The 23,407-nt window shown below is 49.6% G+C and overlaps 1 protein-coding gene across 18 annotated transcripts in view; it reads left to right on the top strand.

The window, feature by feature from the left end:
- Positions 1–23,407, top strand: part of Itpr1 (inositol 1,4,5-trisphosphate receptor type 1) — a 301,702-nt gene that overhangs the window by 218,880 nt on the left and 59,415 nt on the right. For all 18 annotated transcript variants that reach the window (XM_078033540.1, XM_078033553.1, XM_078033547.1 and 15 more), the window contains 4 exons: positions 11,037–11,217; positions 13,432–13,685; positions 20,376–20,576; positions 22,168–22,278. In XM_078033540.1, the coding sequence (XP_077889666.1) occupies positions 11,037–11,217; positions 13,432–13,685; positions 20,376–20,576; positions 22,168–22,278 (747 nt within the window). The remainder of the gene's footprint in view (positions 1–11,036; positions 11,218–13,431; positions 13,686–20,375; positions 20,577–22,167; positions 22,279–23,407) is intronic.

The raw sequence follows: 23,407 nt of genomic DNA, 5'->3' as shown, positions 1-23,407 counted from the left end.
TTACAAAAGAACAAGTAGTTCCATGATGAAAGACTCAAAGAAAAGAAAACTTAAAAAAATCTGCAAAGCCAAACCTACCCCTGCCTTGCTTAGAGTTTTGCAGTCCTCAGCAGAAGCCTGTTGGAATAATCAAAGGCAGGCCGACTTCCCCTTATTAACTTGTGCTACAGACATTTGCATAAAATAGCCCCAGATTCCAGATCATGTAGGTAATTTTTTGCCCTGCTCTGAGTAACTGGAGGGACTTTCCCTTTGGACTTCTTCTAGCAACAGCAGGGTTAAATTTATGGTTGCAACTTTTAATTCATTTAATTCATTTATTTTTTTTGAAGGGCTGGGATAGAACTCCGGCCTTGTGCATGCTAGGCGAGTGCTCTACCGGTGAGTGACGGCCGGTGGTTTTCTCATTATAAACTACCAGCTGCTTGACTCCTAATATGGGGACACGTCTCCCTCTGAATTCAGGGTTTTCAAAAATTCTATTGCTATTCAAGGAGGATGTGTTTGAGCTGCCCTCGCCATCCAGCATTCGAGAAGCATGTTTTTATTAGTCTGCCTGCAGCCCAAGCCCACTACCTGTTCAGTCAGGAGCTTGTAGCCAACCATCCTGGGAGGAAGCCAGGTTCTGAGGTGGGAGGCCCATGGGTGATTGTCCTGCCTGCTCCCTTGTTAACGATGTGGGCAATTATGTCAGTGGGGCCACAGTAGTGAACCACTAACTAGGTGGATTAAGGCTCCCCAGCCAGAGTTATGAACAAAAACCTGATAAGCCTCTGAGAGGTGCCAGTACCACATCCGACACCTTCAGCTGGTCCCTGGTGTGCTGTGTTGTCCCCGTTTAGCAGGACTTTTAGCTTTCACATAGAGGAATCTTCTGGTCACTGAGTTAAACTTCAGCTTCCCGAGACGGAGACCTGAAGCTTGACATTTTTGAAATGACACCACCCTTAGGATTATTGTTCATTTGCTCATATAGTAAATATTTACTGAGCACCATAGGAGGTAATCTGGTACTTATTGAGCACCGTGGGAGGTGGCTGTGATACAGGTGGGGACTGGCTCCACATGAGGGAGTTCCTCTGGGAGCTTGCTGGGGGGCGCAGCAGAGAGCTGGGAATCAGTTCATCGAGTGGATAGCAGGTTGGGAGCCCTCGATGGGTGAGCACACAGGGTTCACCTAGGAAGGTCAGGAAGGCTTCTCTAGGGAGGCTCCTTCTCAGCAGAGCCCTTGCAGATGAGAGGAGCAGAGAGCAGGAGTGTTCTGGACAGCTGGGCTGCCGTGGGTTTGGCACACAGGGGGAGCCGAGCAGGCCAAGGTGGTGGGACATGAAGTGACTGTCAGCCACGGTAATACGCCTGTCATCAGGTGGGAGGCTCAATTAGGTGATCCTGGCCATCCCTGCCAGCCCCGAGTCAGTGCTTCTAAAGGGCACCGGGTTGGCTCAGGCCCGTCACCTGCTGGGATACACATTACCCCTGCCAGGGCCATAATATACAGAGCAGTGCATACACGGATGAGCGCTGTGTAATTCCATCCTGCACCCCCGTCTGTTTTGCCATCAGCGTGTGTTACTGCCCGATGCCTCTGCAGCCACCAGGCTGTGTCCTGATGGGCTGGCGTGCTATGAAATAGGCCTTCGGGGCTGGGAGCAGGTTGACGGGGTGACTGCAGGTCCTGGTCAAAGAGGCAGTCATTTCAGCTGATCCTTTTTTGTTGTGAACCAATGTCCTTGCCTCTGGCAGGCCTGGGTGTGTTTATTTTTCTTTGCATTTTATGGTCCAGTGGCCTTGCTGTGCGGTTGGGTGTGTTGAGAGCAGGGAAGGAGTGTGACAGTGTGAACACCTGCCAGGTGTCAGGTGCTAGAGGGGCTCTCACCTGTGCTTTGTCCTTGACTCCTCTCAACAGGCCTCTCCTAAGGTCCTGATCCTCTTCCTTCCCCACTGCAGGTGGGAAACTGAAGATGGACGTTAGTCCAGACTCACCCAGTTCTTCAGCCACCCCTTGTGAGGATATAGGGTCTCTGCCTCTAGGAGAGAGGCTTGGTGCTCTCTCAGGCCTGTGACTCTGCACAAGTATAGAAAATGTGTGGGTCAGGATGATTCTTGACCTTGGTGTAGATCTCAAGTCACACTCCCTGGGAACCTTGGAGCTTTGAGGGCAGGAAACATGGATTAGTGCTAATGTGTAATCCCTCAGGTACAGAAAATGGAAATGTGATCTAGAGGATTCGTCCCCCAACTCCTCAGACCCTCCAGCTTCTGCTTCAGTCCTGTTTTTGATGGTTTGGGACACCTCCCCTTCCCGCCCCCACCGTGGGAAAGAACAAAGTCTGGTGGCAGCCAGGCCCCAGTACTGGGCCCTGCTCCTGGCTCCCCAGCACCCTCCTAGGCTGAGGTGCAGGATGCATTTCTTGGGTGAGGAGGGGGATGTCCAAGCACCACAGGCATTTTTCAGGGACTCATGGTACAGATTGGAGGCCTCATGAGAAGAGGCCTCTGTGTGTCCCCAGAGCACCGCCTGTGGCAGGGCTGTGGGCAAGCTGCTGGGAGCCTGAGGGTTTCACCCAAACTGCTAAGAGACTTGCCCGATGGATTGTAGAATCAGCCTTACCCTCTGGCCAGTGACTCCTGCAGCCCCAGACACAATTCAGATGGTGGTTCATTCTCTTCCCCTCTGGGATGTCCATGGACCAAGATTCTGAAGCCTCCTTGAGTAGTTGTAACAGAAGTCCTTCCTGAAGGCTAGTGGAGATTTAAAGTACCTTTTAAGAACAAGCCTTGTGTTCATTCAAAGAGGCACCAAAATCCTTGCATTTATGGAAGATTACCAGAGTGGTCCCTACTGTCGCTCTTTCCATTTCTGCAAATTTTTGGATTGCATCTATTTTTTGGGGGGGGGGCAGGGGCGGGGTTACATGTAGGTTGCATTCCATGGGTTGTCTCTGTTTTCCCTTGGAAGATTTCAATTTTTCTCTTCATGGAGACTGTTATACCAGAGGATCCCCATGAGACATACAAGTGTTGATAATTGAACCTAGAGAAAGTTTGGAGTCTCCTTAACTTCCTGTTTCTGGGGCAGGGTCCTCCGGAGCAATGTGTCTGAGCCCTCTATCTGAAATGTGTTTGGTTTGACTGTTAAATATTACGGGAGATGGTGATCGCTAACAGTTTACCTACACAATTGGGAGCTTTTTAAGATATGCCTTAAAAAAAATTGTTGGAGAGGAACACCATACCTTTATTTATTTGTTTTTAATGTGGTGCTGAGGATCGAGCCCAGTTCCTCAGATGTGCTAGGCAAGTGCTCTACTGCTGAGCCGTACCCCCAGCCTTAAGATATGCCTTTTTAATTTTATTGGCTGAGGTGCTGATGAATGTGGGTGAGAGCATCTCTGTGTTCTGATCTACACAGACAGCTATCATGAAGGTCCCCTGCTTTGGCCTTGACCCTGAGGTCCAGTGTCCCTGTTAATCCTGATTGAAGGTCTCCTTGTTCCTCATCCCATCTCTCAGGCATGGGCCAGGACATCTGTTCCAGTCATAGAAACAGTGCTTGCCTCTAAGCTGTCAAGAGGTGGCTCCATTGGGTGAAGGAGGGCCTCGCTTCAGGACCATGACGTTGAAATGCCAAAGCCTTTCCAATGCACGCTTGGTTCACCTGCTCACCTCCTCCCTTTCCACTTTGAAGTCCATTTTATTTCTGGACTCATCAAAGCTGGAGGCATCCTCAGAGAGGTTGTTGGTAAAGCGAGAGCTCCAGATGTTCACTGGTCAAAGCCCATCAAACCTTGGAAAACTTGACTTCTGAAGTGTACAATAATTTTTTCCTAGGGAACATTCAATTCTGAATGACCATTTTATTCATTATCAGACCCTGAAGTCCACAGTTGTTGCAAATACCAGGGGAAAGTTCACCTTGAAAGACTGGGGACTATCTAAGAGGAAGATCTTAAATTCTGTTCTTGGGTGAGAATGTTGAGAAATGGAAGCGAAAAAATGTTTGCCTGTCCATCTACGGAAGTCTGGATGGTCTCTGTAGCTAGAGAAATTCCAGCCAGATTTCTCTGTGAACTTCCTATATTGCGAAAGCTGCCGTGAATTGCTGTTCCTTGTGTTTCACTGTCAATTTGGAGGCCATCTTGACCACCAGGCCCAGCTGGAATTATTTATCAATGGATGTTGTTTAGTATCAGATTTTGGTCTTCCCATCACACTAGCTCATTCATAGATCCATCTCCCCCCCCCCACCGCCCCGAGCCTTTCCTTTGAACAGGGTATTATTGTTAAGTAACAATATTATACTTACTGTTCATAACCTCAACCTTGATGGACCCTCAGCTTCAGACAAGGAAGGTGGTCTGACCTTCATTTTTTTTTTCAGATAAGGAGCCTCCAGGGCACAAATGAGAACAAGTAAATTTCCCAAGATCAGAATCTTGGCCAGTGGGGAATCAAGGCTGAAATGTAGGTTTGCTCACCTCCGGTTCTCCAAGTGCTCTGGGCCTGACCAGCTGTTTTATTACTTAGTTTGTGATTCCTGATCTTTAAGTTTTGGATATTTTCCTTAGTTTCTAAGACTCATGACAGCAGTCATGGTGTGACAATGGCTTTTTTTAACAATTCATTGCCCCCAACTCGGCAAACCTTCAAATAGCAGACAGGTTGTTGGGAGTCCCTATGAACAGATGTATCATCTGTCCTGGGTGAGTCGAGCATTGGCATGAGAACCTGTCCCAGCAGTTGTTTCCTAAGAGAGCAGTGGGTGACTGTGCCTCTTGGAGGGACTTGGAGGGTGAGGATGAGGGCAATTATAAAACCCAAAAGGTGTTCACGGTATGACAGAGATGCGTGCTCAGCTGAGAACTGTTGCACGAAGAAGGTGGTCTAGGGCCTGGGCTGAGGGTCAGGTGCATGACCCCACTTTGTAGATGTAGAACTTGGCAAGTTCTGTAACTTCTGGGTGCCTCGGTTTCCTCTTCTGTAGAGCGGAGATGATAAGGGCACTTACTCCTGGGATGTTGTTTGTGTGTGTCAAGCCCTCAGGCAGTGCCTGGCCAATTGGAGACATTCAGTTGCCATCACTGTAATTGGGTGACAGAGGGTCCCTGGGATGTGGTGCATTCTCAGTTCATCACGGGTGGAGAGCCGAGGCCTAACCCACATCTTGGTGGCCACTGACATCACTTGGTTCCAGCAGGGCAGGGACACATTGTTCTAGTGGAGATGTCCTCTTAAATCCCAGAGCTGGTGTGAAAAGAGACAAGCAAAGACTCTAGGGAAGAATTTCCATCAGCCCTTGGACACTTGGGTGCTGGCTCCCTGCCCGGCAGCCACATTTTCTGAATTCTTGGACTTAGCCTAAAGACTTAATTCATGTCCCAGAAGATAAGCACGCAAGGGCAGCGAGTGCCACGGGCTGTGCTGGCCAGGGTCAGGTCTTGGAAGACAGTCAGATGGAAAAACTCATTCTCTGGATTCTCCCAAGGCCCAGAGCAAGCGCTTCCAGAAGGTGGACCAGCTGTAGGGAGAAACGCCTTCCTTTAGGGTAGGAACGAAGTCCCGCGGCCAGACTGGCTCCGGCTGCTGTCCCCAAGCCCTCCCTCTCCTGCCAGGTGACTTTCTGATCACTTCTATGTCTGCTTCCTGCCACTGCCCCATCCCCTAGCCGAGATGCCCACAGAGGGACTCCTGCCATCAGAGTGGCCTCTGCCTGGGCAGGTGTGGGCAGGCTGCCTGGTCTGCCAGGGAGCATCATGGTCCTTAGAGCTCAAAGCTGGTCTTTCCCCCGAAGTTCCTTCTTTTTGATGCAGAGGATGTTGCCCGTTGTTGGTTTATGTTCCAAGGTCTGTGTCCAGTCTCTCAGCTCCTGTAAGTCTTCTCCCCAGGATCCCTTACCCGATTAGTTTGCTTCAAGCTGTGACCTCCTTGTGCCAAAGAAAGGCAGTGTCTACCCCACCCCCTATCCACTGCCTTCCTGCTGTCTATAGAGTGCTAGGCCCTAATCCCAGGGGCCTTCTTGCCCGAAAGCAGGTTTCATTTCTTTGCAAAGGACTTGGGCATTGGTAGTGGGTGTCTGCTAGGCTAATTAACCAATATCTTATTATTTCAAGACTTGATATGAAGAGCTAGTTGATTATCCTTTTAATCTAAGACCTCTGTTCCTTGGTCCCTATCCAGCTCAGTCAGCCCAAGGAGGGACACCTGAGTGCCCTCTGGTGTTACCAGAGGGCAGGAAGGTCAGCGCAGGCTGTTTGAACTACCCCCATCCAGGCAGGTCGAGGGGGTGGCTTGGGAAGTTGAGGAGTTGATCTCTCTGCAGCCTCAGCAAGGCCCTTTTCCTGCCTGGGTCTCAGTTTCCTCATCTTGAAAAGTGGAAGGATAGTCTCCAGTGGTGGTTTGCAGAGCAGAGTCCAGAGTTAGTTCCCATGGCGTGACGGAGGGTCCTCTCTCTGTTTCAGGGGAGTCACTCTGCCTTGTCTCTCTCCTGCCCAGCTGGCGTCTTCATAGAGGATGTATCTGGAAAGGGGAGCGAGGAGTTTCCCTACTGGGAAAACCATTTGGAAACTGCTGGAGCAGAGGGCTTCCGGCTTCCACATTCCGTGATGTGCAAAAGCCTGCTCTTTTGTTTTATTTTGAAGCTCTGCTGACCGCAGCCATGCCTGCTTCCTCTCCCACAGCTGCTGTGGAGATGCCCTGGGCCACTGGTCACTTCCTCGCCCTGCCCCTGACCCCACTTCCTTCCCCTGAGCATGTCCCGGGCAGGCCTGCTGTCCATGGTGTCTGGCCTTGGCGCTGAGCATCTGCCCCCCACCAGCTCCACTTCCTCTGCTTTTCCAACCTTCTGCTCCTGTCTGGTGGGGGCCAGGCGGCTCATGTGGGTTGAGAATGCAGACAGGAGGTGGAGAGTATGTCGGGCCACGCCACAAGCCACCGGCCTCTCCTGACCCCGGCGCTCTGCTCTGCACTCTGACGGGTTTATGAATGATGCTATCTGGCCTGGCAATCTCCTCGGGCTCGGATGAGACAGCACCTATTAGAAGGGCTTTGGAATAAAATGTGATTTGGAGATAAACGGCAGGGCGAGGACAGGTCAGCCGTGGGGCTGTGCGTGCTGTTCCCCTGGGGGTCAGGGAGTCTCTGAAGGCGGCTCCTTGTCTGCACATCTTTTTGTAGTTCCCTAGCTTTCCAGAAGCAAAGTATCTCTTCCCTCTCTCTTTATTGTGATATGGATTACGAGTAATAGCCAGCTCAGGGTAGAGCTCAGTTACAGTTGACAGCTGTTTTATGCCTGTTGTGTCATTGGCTATGGCTGCAGCAATAGATGACCACAAATGTAGTGGCTTTGAGTTCCTGAATTTTTTGTTTTGCAAATTGGACTCACTAGACTGAAACCAGAGTGCTGCAGGGCTGTCCTCATTTTTGGAGGTGCCTGCAGCTCTGGAGGCCACCCACAGTCCTTGGCTTATGGCCTCTTCCCCCTGTTTCCAATTCAACAGCAGAGAGTTGGGTCCTTCTCATGATGTGTCTGTCCCTCTTCCACTCTGAAGGACCCTGGTGATGACGTTGGGCCCCCTGAGTGATCCAGGATCTGCTCCTCGTGGTGAGGTTGGTGAGCAGCCTTTGTGCCCTCTGCTGGGCCAAGCCACTGTGCCCTGTGAGGTGACTCATTTGCAGATTCCAGGGATGAGCATGTGGATGCCTTAGAGGGGACATTATTCTGGTGGTTATCTGTGTAACCTTCACTCTCATCCAGATGATTTGTTCTGGAACTTTCCATTGCTGCCTTTGTAGTCCCTTCCCATGCATGCCCCTTGAGGCAACCACAGTTTTGATTTCTTTCTATCTCCCCACCTTGCCTGCTCCAGGCCGTATTTATGCTGAAGGGCTGCCCCACCCCTGCCTGGTGGGATGGAGGGAAAGATTTGGAGAGGTAAAACCTCCTTGTGACTATAAGCTCTTGGTTTGGGGAAGGGGAGATGAGTTGAAATAGGTTCAATAGGAAGAAAAGTGGGCATTTGGCCAGGCAGACCAAAGCTGGGATTCCACGTACCCACCTGCTCTGGTCTTAGGTCCCACCTAGCATGCGTGTCCTGAGCACAGCACTCCCTCTCCCTGTCCTAAGTCCTGCAAACAGACTACTACAGAACAGGTTTGAACAGGTCCAGGAACCATGTGGAGGGCCCTGTTCTCCTGCTCTCTCCTGCTGACCTCCCCTTGAAGTGCTGATTGAATTTCTCCAGTGGCATAACTGAGGCCTCTCGCTTCCGCCTGACCGTGGCCAGGGATTCGAGCCAAACCTGAGACTCCCCTGAATCGACTCTCTGCCCATCCCCATCCTTTTCTAATTTTGCTTTTCTAATCTTCTTCGTGTCTTCTAGAGCTTGTTATCCATTGGATTGTTTTGTTGAGCACCTTCTGTTGGTAAAGCTGTTTCCAGTCCTTAAGGGATTACTGAGGACTGGTATAAATAATACAGAATAAACATACTGTCCATTGCAGAAACATATATAGAAGCACAAAATCCTCCGTCCCCTGCCCTTCTCCCATTTCAGAGGCGCTTCCCTTACCCTGAAGGTGTCAGCTGACGTGGGCTGGCTGGGCTGGCTGGATGCTAAGCAGCGTGGTTTGCAGCCGGGTTGAGCGGTTGTAGATGACAGGTGGCTGGCTTCATTTGTCGTATTTAGTTTCTTACTGAAAGTGCTTTTGTTTTCTTGAATGACCAGCTCGTCCCCACCCGCTTGTCAAGCAGCCTCCATGCTGGAGAGGTGACTGGTGTGTCCTAAAGGGGCAGCCCTCTGGTGGCCCACCGCACTAGTGAGCAGCCTCCTGTGACCCTGGGTGTGGGAAGATGGGTCTTGGTGCAGAAGTTGGGTCCCTGAGATTAGGCAGCTGGAGGTTGCTTTCTCTGCCCTCATGTACATCATCTTGTATCTGTGGGTGTGTTGGCTCTAAAAGAGATGAAGGGTTGAAACTTGGTTCCGGGTATTTGAGCAATTTCCCAGAATTAATTTATTTGGTGGCACTTATTTGTGTCGTGTCCACTCCGTATACAGATCTGAGCAGGGGGATCCACTTAGGAGGAGCCACCACGTTCTGAGTTATTAGAGTCACTATTTCATGAGACATTTAAGGAGTGCTGCGTGTGCCAGGCCCCTTCAGGGTGCTCTGGAGGCAGCTGTCAATCACAGGTGAAGCACCTGCCTTCCCAGAGCTTCTGCTCTGTGTGAGACAGATGTGAGCAGGTGAACGATAAATATAGCAGCGGTGCGACTCAACAGTGTTCCGCAGTGAAGAGAATAGAACACAGCAGTTGGCCTGGGAGCATTAGAGATGGCTTCACTGAGAAAGTGACATTCATGGTGGCTTCACTGAGAAAGTGATGTTTGTGGTGAGACCAGAAGATGAGGACCCAGGGAGAGCAAGACACTAGGGCAGTGGCATCACGTGTCTGCCACAGGACCGTTCACTAGCACATTCTTGGGTCACTTTCATGGGGACAGAAGGCTGTGTTATAGGGTGGTCAGTGGTCCTTAGGGTGACTGGCAGTACTGTGTCTGTTTCTCACCAGGCTTCTGGCTTTATGGTTTTCTTTTTGCACTCACTGTTTTCTCTCGTGTGTCTGACACCATGCCCCAATCATGATGCCTACCCCATGATGGTGGGTGGAAGGAACAGTAGGAAACTTAGCAGGAAATAAGGCAGTAAAGGACAGTGGAGGACACACACTCAAGACTTCTGCTTGGTTCAAGGCTAAGCAGCTGCAGACATGGAGCCTGGGGGAGCACTCGGGAGTGATTGGCAGGCAGGAGGACCAAAGAACACAGGTAGGAAGTTGGTCCTGTATAAGAAGCATCAAAGTCAAGACCGGGGAGGGGAGAAGCAGGGACCTGATGGAGAAGTGCTCATGGGACAGATGTCAGTCAATGTGGCCTGAGGGTCAGAGGGCCAGAGTGGCTGCGGTTGTGTGGTGGCAGACGAAGGTGTAGTAGTCAGGTGGTGACTGAATCAGCCCTTGGCAGGTGGATACAGGCTACAGTGGGGGAGCCTGGGGGGATCGAGGGGCTGGTAAGGCTTGAGTTTTTTCTAGGATTGGAAGCTAAAGACCACCATGCAGGGGAGCGCCATCTTTCCAAATGGGAAGATGCAAAATTGGCAGGAAGATCGACCTGGAGAAGCAAATACATTGTTTGGAGCTTTGTTTTATTCCGCTGGAAATGACCGTGTTGTATTTGTATGTAAATAACTCACAACAGTGTGGAACTTGCAAGGGGGTGAAAAGAGAATACTCATAAATGAAGTTGAAATACCATATTGTGTTTTCATATCAACAGTGTATACTATTGCTTGCAGTGGGTCCAAAAGCAAATGTGTCTCCAAGAGGCGGGCTACCTGTGCATTTGGAGCTTCTTCCTCTAACCACTCTTCCCTGCCCTTCGACACTTACTGGAAAATCCACCGTTTCCATGAAGGTTTTGAGATGGCTGCGGCCCAGCGTCAGCCCCTCCAGCTCTAAGCATCTACGCTCACAGGCCTTCCCTGGGTGCTTTTGACTAAGTCTGACTTAAGAATGTGTCATCCTTACCTGTTACGGAGGCCTGTGGGGCAGGTGGCCCATCTGAGTCATCTGTGCATTGTTCACGGGGCTCTGTGCTGGGGAGGAGCCCAGGGGACTCCTCGAGCAAATGATGGCCCTGCATTTGTCTCCAAAACCATTTTCCGTTTTCATTGTTAACAGCCTTGTTTTGTGTGCTTGCAGTAGAGGAGCGGCTCTCAGTAGGCTGCAGTCTGCCCACCACCCCTGGGCAGGCTTCCAAAGCCCATGTGCCTCCTCCACCACCACAGGTTTAGAAGTCTGTGTTGACGATCTCTGATGCTCGACCCAGGGAGCGAGAGTCGGGCCACCATGTTTCACCTGGGGCCGACCCTGGGTCCTCTGCAAGGCTTGGGGCTGGCTCTGGTCTCCAGTCAGTGTGGTGGCCAGTGGGGCTTACGGGGGGGCCTGTTAGTGTTGAAACTCTGTGTGTTTGCCCCTCCAGCACTCCTTTTTCTGCCGGTTGACAGAAGATAAGAAGTCTGAGAGATTCTTTAAGGTCTTTTATGACCGAATGAAAATGGCCCAGCAGGAAATCAAGGCAACTGTGACTGTGAACACCAGTGACTTGGGAAACAAAAAGAAAGATGATGAGGCGGACAGGGAGGCCCCGTCCCGAAAAAAAGGTAATGCTCCCCATCTTCCATCTGCTGGCCTGGGAAAGGGAGAGGAGGCTTGGTTTCCTTTAAGTTTTTTTCATCATTTTTTAGACTCTAGGATGCATCACGACCTGAATTCTCTGAAGAAAACAACTGCTCTGGTTTTGAAGTAATTCTCCCTAGGTGACATGAGCTGAAGTCCTGTTGCGTAGGAGAGTCTTCTTGTTTAATAAATATGTGGACATTCTTTTTGGTCAAGCTGAGGGTTTTATCGGTAGAGAATCTGTGGATATTCTTTTCCTGTCATTTCCATGTAGTCTTAGAGTAATGCATACTCTAAAACTGGTGTCTTAGGGAGCTGGGCACAATGGTGCACACCTGAAATTCCAGTGACTCCAGAGGCTGAAGCAGGAGGATCACAAATTTGAGGCTAGCCTCAGCAACTTAGTGAGACTCTTAGCAATTTAGCAAGGCCCTGTCCCAAAATTTTAAAAAGATGTGGGTGGGGAGGGGGTGCTGGGAATGTGGCTCAGAGTTCAATCCCCAGTGCCACACAAACAAACAAGTAAACAAAGCTACCAGTGTCTGTCCTTGGTCAGGTGATCTCTCCTTATTTTGTAAAGGACAGAGCTTTTTGTCTGACATCTCCCAGTAGTGCTACAGGGAGTGGAAGACCCACAGTTTTGGGAATCAGACAATCTTGAATAAATTAACCATTGTGAATCTTGCTTTTCAAGTTTAGAGCTAGATTTCTCAACCACAGCACTGTTGACCTTTGGAAGCTTCTTTGTTTTAGGGACTGTCCTGTGCATTATAAGGTATTTATTTATTTATTTATTTATTTATTTATTTAAAATTCTTTTCTCAGTGTATTGGGGCTTCAACCCAAGAATGCTTTACCACTGAGCTACATCCCCAGCCCTTTTTTATTTTTTTATTTTCAGACAGGGTCTTGCTAAATTGTTGAGGCTGGCCTTAAACTTGTGGTCCTCCTTCCTTAGCCTCCCCAGTTGCTGGGATTATGGGCATGTGCCTCCATGCCCAGCTATATAAGATATTTATTAGCATATGTGACCTTTGCTCAATTAGATACCAGTAGCACATCCCCACCCTCAGCCAAATGTGTCTCCAGATACAATGTCATTATTCCCTGAGTGGGACTGGGGAAGACATCTCCCTTGATTGAGAACAACTAGTCTAGAATGGGGATAAATGGAAGAAACATGAAGGATGCCTAAGGACTGAAATGAATTAGTCATATATTAGCCAGCTTTCTGTCACTATAACAAATACCTTAGATAATCAGGTTATAAAGATAAAAGGTTAACTTGGAAGTTTTGATCCATAACCAGTTGGCCTCTTTGTTTTTGGTCCAGTCCTAAGGCAGCATGTCAGACAGGAGCATGTGACAGAGCAGAAGCACCTACCTTATGGCCAAGAAGCAGAAAAACAGAAAAGACCAAGGCCCTCCAGTCCCCCTCTAGGACATCCCCCCAGTGAATCTAAGATGTCCCAAGAGGCCATGCTTCTTACAGATTCCATCACCTTCCAATGGCACATTGGGATGGGGATCCAGCCTTTAACCCACTGGGGAACTTTGCAGACCCAAAGCATAGCAGAGCCCCTCTTCCTGTTCAGTTCATCTAAAGCTCAAGCCAACCTTGCAAACTAAGTAGAACGCTGTCTCCATTTTACCAATGAGGAAGCAGAGGCCCAGACATGGTCCTTGACTTGTTAGGGACATGCAGCTGGAAGGTGTGGAGCTGGCATCTGAGCCTAGGCGATCTGACTGCAGTCTGTGCTCCTAACGACGATGCCACACTTAGCTCAGGTATCCTGAGGACTGGGTCGGACAAGCCACACAAAGGACCACCAGTGTTAGGTGACCGCTTGGCGTCATGGTGAGCCTCTCCCAGCTGCCTGAGATAGAGTTCACTGGTGCTCACCAGGGTGCAAAGGAGGACCCGAGACCCAGAGCCTTGGTCGTGGGGTCCACAGAGCTGTACCAAGCTCTTCTCTAGACATGGGCCTAGCCTAGACGGGACACGGGGACCAGGAGCAGCTGGCCAGGGTCCACTCCACCCTTATCCTGCCTAAGGACTGAGGAGACTGTGGCTTCCCAGGATGTTGTGCCAGCCTCACGGGTCTCCAGTGGAGACCCAGGTTTCTGAGGTCCCTTTGGAAAGGAGAATGGCGCTCCTGAGGATGTCCAATACTGATCATCTCACGCTTGCCTTCCAGCCAAAGAGCCTACGACACAGATAACAGAAGAGGTCCGGGATCAGCTCCTGGAGGCCTCTGCTGCCACCAGGAAAGCCTTCACCACCTTCCGGAGGGAGGCTGACCCCGACGACCACTACCAGTCCGGGGAGGGCACCCAGACCACCACCGACAAGACCAAGGACGAGCTGGAGATGAGCGCGGTCATTACCATCATGCAGCCCATCCTGCGCTTCCTGCAGCTGCTCTGTGAAAACCACAACCGAGACCTGCAGGTGAGGGCCCGGGCAGGTGAGGGACATCAGCCACCTTCCTCCCACACTTCAGCACCTCTCCTGCGGACAGCTGGCTTGAGCTGCAGCATGGGTGGCTGACTTTGGAGTCTCCAGGCCTCGGTCCCCATCCAGGGGAGGTGCCTGTGAGTGAGGGGATCTTGTAGCCTGTCACTGTGCAGCATCTAGAGTCTCAAGTAAAAATCAAAGATGTTAGCCTTACAAAATCAGGTGCATAGAAAGTTCTCATGAACTCAGTCGCACACTGCACAACATTACCTCGGTCAGTGGCAGACCACACCTGCGATGGTAGGTGCCATCTGCCCCAGGAGGGTAGTAGACTGTGCCATTACGTGAGTACATTCTGTGACGCTGGTACCAAGAGGTTGCCTAACATCTTATTTCTCAGCAGTTATCCCCATCCTCAAGCAAAGCATGGCTACCAGTTGAATGGAGTAGTTGCCTTCCAGAGTTTCCACAGATAGTCAGGAATCATTACTCACACTCTTGGAAATTCTTTGTTCACTTCTTGTTTGGGGATGATAACCATAGCCAAGGTTTATTGGGTCTTCTGAGTGCCCTGGGTGCCATGGTGTGGCTTTGGGTAACTACATACGTAGTTGTCGTACTTCAGAGATGAGAAAATTGAAGTGCAGGCAGGGGATGCGGGAAGGAGGGCAGGACAGGGCCTTGGACCCAGGTGTCCCAAGGCCGGAGCTGCTGACCACACGCTGCATCAGAGGCTCGCTAACTCCCTTGCAGAGTTTCCCAGCCAAAGTGCCCCAGCTGGGTGCCAGAGACTGGCCTCTTTCTTCCAAATGGGCCCAGGTATGTGGAGGCCCAGTCCCACCCAGGAGAGCATTCTGGAGCCCTGGGCCCATGGCCACTGCCTGGGTTGGCTGCCAACTCTTGAGCCCAAGGACACCACCTGCGTTTGCCCGAATAGAGGGAGGATGAATAAGGAAAAGATGTTGGACAGCTCCTCCCACGTGGAATGCTTCCTCCCAGGATCACAGTCAGCACTGGGAGTTTCTGAGCTTAGAATAAAAAAGGGGAAAAAAACAGAGGCTGAAATGACACTAGTCACATCTGGCAAGGGCAAGGTGTCACCTATAAGTACTGCCATTGCTGGCTTTCCCACAGGTGACACAATGGCCTGTCACACATTGACTGTGGCAGACCATTTGGTGTTGCCACTGTGAGTTGCTGCCACCCAGTCTCTGTGGGGATCAGCCAGATAGGAAGGACTTGTTATGGAGGAAGGCAGAGGAGTGAAGAGCCAGAATTTGGAAAAAGCATCTCAGATCTGAGGTCATTGTCTGGCCAAGTCTGACCCACGACTTAAAAGGAAGAGATTGCCCACAGACTCTGCAGGTGGCCACGCTGAACCCGCAGGGCCAGGGGGTATGAGTGGCTGAGGCAGAGTCAGTCCCTCCAGATGGGGCCAGGGTCTTTCTCCTGCTGCTGGTTGATATCAGCCATTGACCTTTGTGCACTCTGTCAACCCCTGCGTGTGGGATCCTGCCTGTCAGTTTTCTAGCCCCTCTGCAAGCTCCCTTCCTGTGGCCGAGAGCACTTTAGTTCCAGACCCCTGGTTGGACCTGCGTGGCTCAGTCAAGTGGAGCAAGACGCTCCTGCCCGGACACCCCGGTGTGACTGTTGCCTTGTTAGCTGGTCCCACTGTCTGAAAGGTGACTGTGCCCAGATGTCATCTGCCCCTCTGTCTTATAAGGGACCCCGTTAATTCTGAAGGAGGCCTGTGAAGGTGGAGTTAGTGCCCTGGGGAGCCAGGGTGGCTGGGTGTGGCATCTTTGTGGGTAAAGGGCCCACCCTGCTTCTGGGGCCATTTCTAGACTAAGCATAGTGACAGTTCCCTGTGCTGCTCCTCTGTGTGACATCACCAGTGGGCACCAGTAGGGAAGCAGGGATGGGATGATTGTGCCAGTGAACAGTTATGGGGCACCTGGTGACGGGACCTCGTCACAGTCCTGAGTGTCTGGTCGGGAGCCCGTGGGCCCACCAGAGATGGCAGCCAGTGCTGGGTGTTGCACGAGTTCATCATAGGGCATTCACCAGGTCAGAGGAAGGGGGCCGCCCCGTGTGTGCGGCCCCGGAGGGCTTCTCGGGGGTGATGATATGGGAGTTCTGCGCTCACCACGCCCAGGGCTGCCCAGGTGGACCCTCCTGCCACCCAGGGCAGAGCCGTGAGCCTCCCGGTTATGGTCCTGGGTGGTGCCCCTGCCCTGCTCTTCACCTCCCAAGCTCTCCCTCGCCAGCACACGCGCCCTCCTCCACAGGGGGAGTAGAGTGAGGCCTAAAATTCATTATTTCTTATTTGGAAGTCTTCAGAATTGTAGTTTCATACTCTAGCTCTTCCCACAACTGTCCTTCAGAATAGCGCCCCGGGAAGCCCACAGGCAGAAGCTCCTCCTAATGAAGTCTTTCCAACTTGATTCTCCTGTCTGCAGCTCTGTGAGATACGGTGCTGTGGGGAGGGGTTAAAAGATATTTTCATATATTTGGGGAAAAAAGACCTGGTAATTTAATTTCAAGGTATATAAAGATGATCCAATTTGGTGCTTTCAAATTCCTTTTTTTTTTTTAAGCCATAGAATCCTTTGTTTGAAGAACATTTATGCAGAAATGCACTGAGCAGATGAGAGTAAAGCTGCTCTGTTCAGAGTGGAAACCAGAGAGTGTTAGAGGCCCCCCTCCGTCTGTAAGAGCCCTGGAAGGTGGGGGTATTCCAGGGACCTCTCCCAAGGTTCTACAGGCCCAGTGAGAAAGCCAGTGAACGGGACCCATGGGTCACAAGGATGTAGGTCAAAACTCCCACAAAGTCAGGCTGAGTGTGGTGGCACACACCCAGCTACTGGAGAGACTGAGGCAGGAGGATGACAAGGACCAAGGATGTGGCTCAGTGGGAGAGTGCCCGGGTTCATTTCCCAGGGCCACCAAACAAACAAAAACACCTTCCACGAAATCCTTCAGGTGGTGAACTTGCCCCAGTGAAATCAGATTTTCAGGAGTGCAGTTCCCCTGTGACGGTTTTCCGTGGGGATCCACTCTTGTGACTGACACCTGTTTCTAGCGTTCCGTCCTGGCAGTGGGTCCCAGGGAAGTGGAGTTGTCTCTGGAGGGGTTTCTGGCTCCCTGGTTTGAGAAGAGCATATTGACTAGAGAGAAGGAACGGGCCTCCTGAAGCGGCAGCCCCCGGGCTCCTGCCCAGAGCCTCTTGTCCTGTGTACAACCTAAACTTTGCTGTTGGTAAATGTACAGTAGAGAGGCCACCACGGAGTTTGTGCCAAGTGGCAGTTGCTGCTCTAAGGAAAGCAGGTCCAGATCTCTGGGTAGACTTAAGCCTGGGCTTGGGGCCTTCGCTTCTTTCCCTGTCCTTCCCTACTTACTCTCTCTCTGCCTGGCCTGGCTGATGGGAAGACTTCTCCAGCACAGCAGGTGGCTGGTGCTGGCAGCACGTGGGAGCAGCCCCTGGGTACGCTGACAGCATCCCTCTGTGTTTGTAGAGGACAAGAGGACAGGGGTCTGAATTAGGGAATGGGAGGTTCCAGCAAGTCGCCTCAGAAACCCTGGGAAATGGGACAGGCTTTGGAGAAAGGGCAGCTAGCTGGCCTCCATGGGGAGCTGGAAACGTGGGTGCAGTATTAGCAGGCGGCTTCCCCAGGGCCCTTTCCTTCCTCTGTCCCGTGAAATGCAGAGATTCAGCCAGCATTTGTAAAGTGCCCAGGAGGCACCAGCCCCCGTGCCAGCTGCCTGGGGACTCGGTGCTGTCAATATGGTTCTGGGGAAAGCCATCTAGAGCTGTGTCACAGAGGTGGGGCTGCAGCGTCTGGGGGCTGGCCACATCCTAGAGGGGGTGGAGGCAGGGGGATGGCGCAGTTGGAGCCCCAGAAGCAAAAGAACAGAGTGCTTGATGAGCAGCAAGCTCAATGCAGAGAGGGGTGTGGTGGGAACCCAGCTGTCACCAAGCAGAGAGGGTGTGGTCATTCAGGTGGCCCCAATGAGCAGAGCAGGGTGTGGTGGGAACAGTGACTGGAATATGAAGGAGATGCTGAGAAGGAGGCCCTCTCCACCCAGTGCTCCTCCACCAGACCTGGCCAGGGGCTCCTCCAGGCCCTTAGGCAACAGCACCCTCCCAGAGGAGTGGGTAATATGGGTCTGAAACCCTCCTCTGGCTGCCTGTAGTCCTGAGAAAAACAATCCTTGACTTCAGGAATACGTGAATATATCCTCTTTATAAAGGTTCAAACAAAAATACACGTGTTTTTTTTTTAATTTCTTACATACATGACAATAGTGGAATGCATTACAACCATAAAAAAATAAAAAGTGCATAAAGGAATAAAAAAATAGTTTTAGTTCAGACTTCTCTTTCTTCTATCCAAGAAGCATCATCTCAGACTTTTTTCTTTATATTTAAAAGGAAACATTTAATACAAATGTGTTTGTGTCACCAATTAACCTATTTGCCAATTTCTTTTTAACCTAACACTGTGCCCTAGATCTTTCCTTATGACACACATTGATGGGCTTGGTCTTTCTAGTTTACAACCATGAATGATATGGGTAGTGTCTTTTATTTATTTACTTATTTATTTATTTTAAGTCATTGATGGACCTCTATTTAATTTATTTATTTGTATGAGATGCTGAGAATTGAACCCAGGGCTTCACACAAGCCAAGTAAGCACTCTACCACTGAGCCACAACCCCAGCCCCTGACTTTTATTTTTAACTACACCTCAATTGGTAGGCATTGAGGTTTTTGTTTGTTTTGTTTTGTTTTTTATAGCAGGAATTGAACTCGGGGGCCACATCCCCAGTGTCTTTTGAAAATTATGATTTTTCATTTTGAGACAGGGTCTCACTAAGTCGCTGAGGCTGGCTTTGAATTCGTGATCCTCCTGCCTCAGCCTCCCAAGCTGTGGGGAGTAGAGGCATGTGCCACCACACCCCTTGAGGTTACTTATAGTTGTTCACCACTATCAACAGTGCTGTGGTGAGCACCCCATGCACATACTTTGTTAGTAAAAATGAGTATTTCACAAACGTGGAATTACCAAGTCAGAGGTTATGTTCATATCATCTTGTGATTTTATCTTTTTCTGTTTTTCATTTTCTGCAGTAAATAAGGTGTCACTTTTATAACCGTGAGATGAAAAATATCACCTTATTATTTCCCCGTGCTTTAAGAATGGGAATGGCCAAGCAGGATAATCTAGGCTCCCTCCATGGCCCATAAACCAACCTGTAACATCTAATTCCATGGGGAACTGTCCCCACTGCTAGGCTATGCGTGTTCAGCACCCAGGCTGCACCATCATCTCTTTTTTTCTTTTTTTAGTGCACTACAGATATATATATAAGAATTGGGTTCATTTTGAAAAAAAAAAAAAATAATACGTGCAGGGTATTTGATATACTCCATTTCATTCCCAAGTCCCCCACCTTTCCTTCTCTCTCCTCCCTCCCTTGATATTCTCCTTCTTCTCCCTCTTGGTCTTCCTTTCACTCCTTTATCTAAATTTATTTGATTGGCTCTTGGTAGTGATACAGATGCACAAAGGTGGAATTCACTGTGGTAGACTTATACACACACACACAGAGCATAATTTTCCTACCTTCATTCTGCTTTTCCCACCTTTCTTCCCTTCCCCCCCAATTTCCTTCTTCTGCTCCTCTTATCTTTCCTGTCTTAATGATATCTTTACACACACACACACACACACACACACACACACACACACACATGCACGCACACTTTTTTCCCTTATTTCTCTCTGGCTTCCACATATGATAGAAAACATTCAGCCCTTGACATTCTGAATCTGGCTTATTTCACTTAACATGATGTTCTACATTTCCATCCCTTTTTTCTTTTTATTTTCTAAATGCCATAATTTCATTCTTCTCTATGGCTGACTAAAACTCCATTGTGTATTGTGTACATACACCACATTGTCTTGACCCATGCATCTGTTGATGGGCATCTGGGCTGGTTCTAGCTTGGCTGGTGGGAATCGTGCTCCTGTAAGCCCTCACGCGCATGTTGTGTCACCGTGGTCTGTTGATTTTACTTCTTTTAGATATAGAGAGAGGAGTGGGATGGCTGGGTCATGTGGTAGTTCCATTCCTGGTTTTTTGAGGAGTCTCTGTATGGCTTTCCAGGGTGGTTGTACTAATTCGCAGTCCCACCAACAATGTACACGTGTACCTTTTCCCCCACTTTCTCACCAATGCTTATTATTGTTTGTGTTCTTGATGGTTGGAATTCTGACTAGAGGGAGATGAAATCCTAGTGTAGTTTTGAACCACCTTTAAAATGTCAGACATCACTGAGTGGGAGGTTGGTAGAGGGAGGGGTACAGAGGGGTAAGAATTAAATGGAGAAATGAGAACTCGAAAAGACTGGAAGAGTTGGAACTGGACTACAAGGAGAAGCCCTCCTCCACTACATCCCAAGCAGAAACCCTGGAGAGCAAGCCACACCATTCATGGCCATTGCCACTCATTAAGTCCATCATGGTTAGTGGACCATCATGGGAATCATACAGACTCTCTGTCCCATGCTGCATCTGTCTGCCTAATTGCTGACCAGTCCAGGGCACAACCTGTTAGAGATTGTAAGCATGGCAGTGACCTTGACCCTCTTCTCTCCCCAACCTCCACCTGCAGAACTTCCTTCGTTGCCAAAATAACAAGACCAACTACAATTTGGTGTGTGAGACGCTGCAGTTTCTGGACTGTATTTGTGGGAGCACGACTGGTGGCCTTGGGCTCCTTGGACTGTACATCAACGAGAAGAATGTCGCGCTTATCAATCAAACCCTGGAAAGTCTGACTGAATACTGTCAGGGACCTTGCCATGAAAACCAGGTGATTCCATCTGCAATTGCTTTATCATTTTGGAAGTGTTGATGAGACTAGTTCAGGTCTCATGAAAACAGAAGGGATATCAGTGGAGGAGAGGAAATGGGAAATGATGTTGGCCAAATTATATGGTTTTGTTTTGTGCATGTACAGATAGGTAACAACAAGTCTTGCCGTTAGATATGGTTAAAACACACCGATAAAAATACAGGGGGAAAAAAAGAGGCTGGTTCAGAAGTCACCTCACATCTGTCTGCTGCCCTAGGGAGTCAGTGGGACTTGAGGTGGAAAGAACACTCCCCCCTTTGTCAGCCTTCAGAAGATTCACCTAATGATGGACTCTGGAGGGCTTGACCTTGGCCTCTGGGGTTGGTTTGGTTTGGTTGGACATTCAACTCTAACTTGACTTTTTAGGGGTCGGTGATAAAGTGGAAGAGGGGTGCTACATTAGCACCAGAAAAAATGGTGATTTATTGTAAATACCAGGAAAGATTAAAAAGAGGCTATTTGAAGGTGATGTGAACTTAGATAGAGACAAGGTCTCCACACAAAACAGCTTGAAAGCAACATGAGGACATTTCTAGTTGCCATGATAACGCTGTGGATATTGAGGCAAAGCAGGTGGGTCTCTGGCCCCCTGGAAGTGTGCTGTGGAGTGGAGCCCGGAACTTCTCTTCCTGATAGGGTTGTGGCTTGTAGGTGGCATCTGGAAGAGGGGGTGAGTTTGAGCCTTGGTGTGGGACCGAGTGTGATTCACAGTTTTACGCTGGAGCTCCTTTCTGGCTGTGGTGGGCAGAGCAAGTCTTCAGGTGGCCGGGAAGGCATGCAGTGCTGGTTACCTGGAGAGACAGGACCTTCACTCCAAGGAGAGTAGTTTTTCACAGACGTCTGGTGGCCTGCATAAAACCTGGCCTCGGTTACCTGGGAATGTGAGACTAGTGTTTTGCTACGTCTGCTTTCCCCTCCTGGTGTCCTGATGGAGCCGATGGTGCAGTCCTAGCTAGGAGAAGGAGCACAGAAATGCCCAGGCTTCAGGGAAAGGCTCTCTTTGACATTGCAGGGAATTTCCTTAAAACCTCGGGTTTGCTCTTCTGCCAAACTGAGGCCTGGAAAGCAAGAGGCTGTAGGGGGTTGTGCTTTGGGAAGATGATTAATTTTGATATTGTGTGAATTAAACCAGAAGTTTGCTTTCCAAACTTATGCCTTAAGCAAAGACACCAAAACAAAATGAGTGACGTCAAGGGGAATGGAATACACTTTTAAAGGGGAAAAAGGGCTCAGACCCTGGTATCAGTCACGCACTGTATTTTCCTTTTAAGAACAAAAGCTTACTGCACACTACTATTTGGATCAGATGAGACCAATTTATCAGTTAGCATGCATGGGGACTTTCCTGCTGTTTACTGTTAATTCTGAAACTAGAGATTTTCATCTATCTTTTATTTTTACTACTTTCTCACGGAAAATTGCAGCCCTCCCCTAGAGACATTGCTGGGAGCAGCAGACGTTGTGTTGAAATAGCCGCTGAGCCTCTTGGCCTTTGACTTCTGATTTATGTCCGGCATTTGTGTGAATGTCTGTGTGTCTCTCTGCCCAGAACTGCATCGCCACCCACGAGTCCAATGGCATCGACATCATCACAGCCCTGATCCTCAACGACATCAACCCTCTGGGGAAGAAGCGCATGGACCTCGTGTTAGAACTGAAGGCAAGTTTGAGAGACCTGAGAGGAGGGGTGCTGGTGCTGCGTCGTGACACAATCAGGGTCCTGAGCTAGGTAGTAGTGGCGGTTCTGTTGAGCTGCATGAAAGAGCCAAGTCACATGTACTCACTGAAATGTGGCACTATCCAAATAAGGGCCTTGGGGCAGGTACCAGGTTTTCAATTGTTAGGTCACATGTCACTAAGAGATGAGAAGCGAACCTGGCATCCAAGAACCAGAAGCCTACATTCCAAAAGCTACAGGCCGGGAGACGATGGAAAGATTCTTCTCTCTGGGGTTTCCAGATTTTTCCCCCTTTGAGGATAAAGGATAGGTTTGGTTGTACTAAGCTTCAACCAATCTAGCAACTCAAAAAATCCATTTTTACTTAATCAGGATAATACATTTTTTTAAAAATTCGGTCCTGAATTAGCAGAAAGGTGGCTAGTAATGTTTAAAGTAAGGACAGTACACTGAGAATGTGCCTTCAGGCCCATGATGACCCATGTGTGAATGGAGGCCTTCATGTAGTTGATACGGAAGCACCACCGGCTTTTGACTCTCCGTAAACACTGAAGTAGCTTTTCAGAGTAAAAGCAGTGCTTTCAAGGTCCCTAAGCTGCAGGGTTTATAATCTGGTTTTGAAATATGTGAACAACACATATACCATCCCGGAAAGTGACTTCTTGAGTGAGCCCCCAAACTCTCCCCTTGCTTTGAGGTTCCAAAGGTTCTCACATAATCCAAAGAATTAGGACTTGGGGTGTAGTGCAGCAGTAGACCACTTGCCTAGCATGCACAAGACCATGGGTTCCATTCCTAGCACCCTACCCAGCCCCCCCCCCCAAAAAAATCCAGAGGTTCACTTCTGAAACTTGTACTTGAAACCCACCCTGGTGTGTGCAAAGGTGTTATTGTCACTGAGCACATTTCCTCCTAGCTGTCCCCATGTTGGTGCGAGTTGAGATCTGTACCCTTGCTTACAGCCACATACAGCATTGAGCACTTCGTCATTATCATGGAAAGGCCCAGAACTACAGGGTTCACTGAAAAACTGCTCTGTTTTGGTTGCATGGAAGGCCCAGTTATTTTTATTTTTTTCTTTAATACTTCAGTGGAGGGTCTAATTAGTTGA

This window comes from Ictidomys tridecemlineatus, chromosome 16, assembly GCF_052094955.1.
Source record: "Ictidomys tridecemlineatus isolate mIctTri1 chromosome 16, mIctTri1.hap1, whole genome shotgun sequence".
NCBI lineage: Eukaryota > Metazoa > Chordata > Mammalia > Rodentia > Sciuridae > Ictidomys > Ictidomys tridecemlineatus.
Note: the sequence above shows the minus strand (reverse complement) of the source record. Positions and strands in the feature narration are given on the sequence as shown.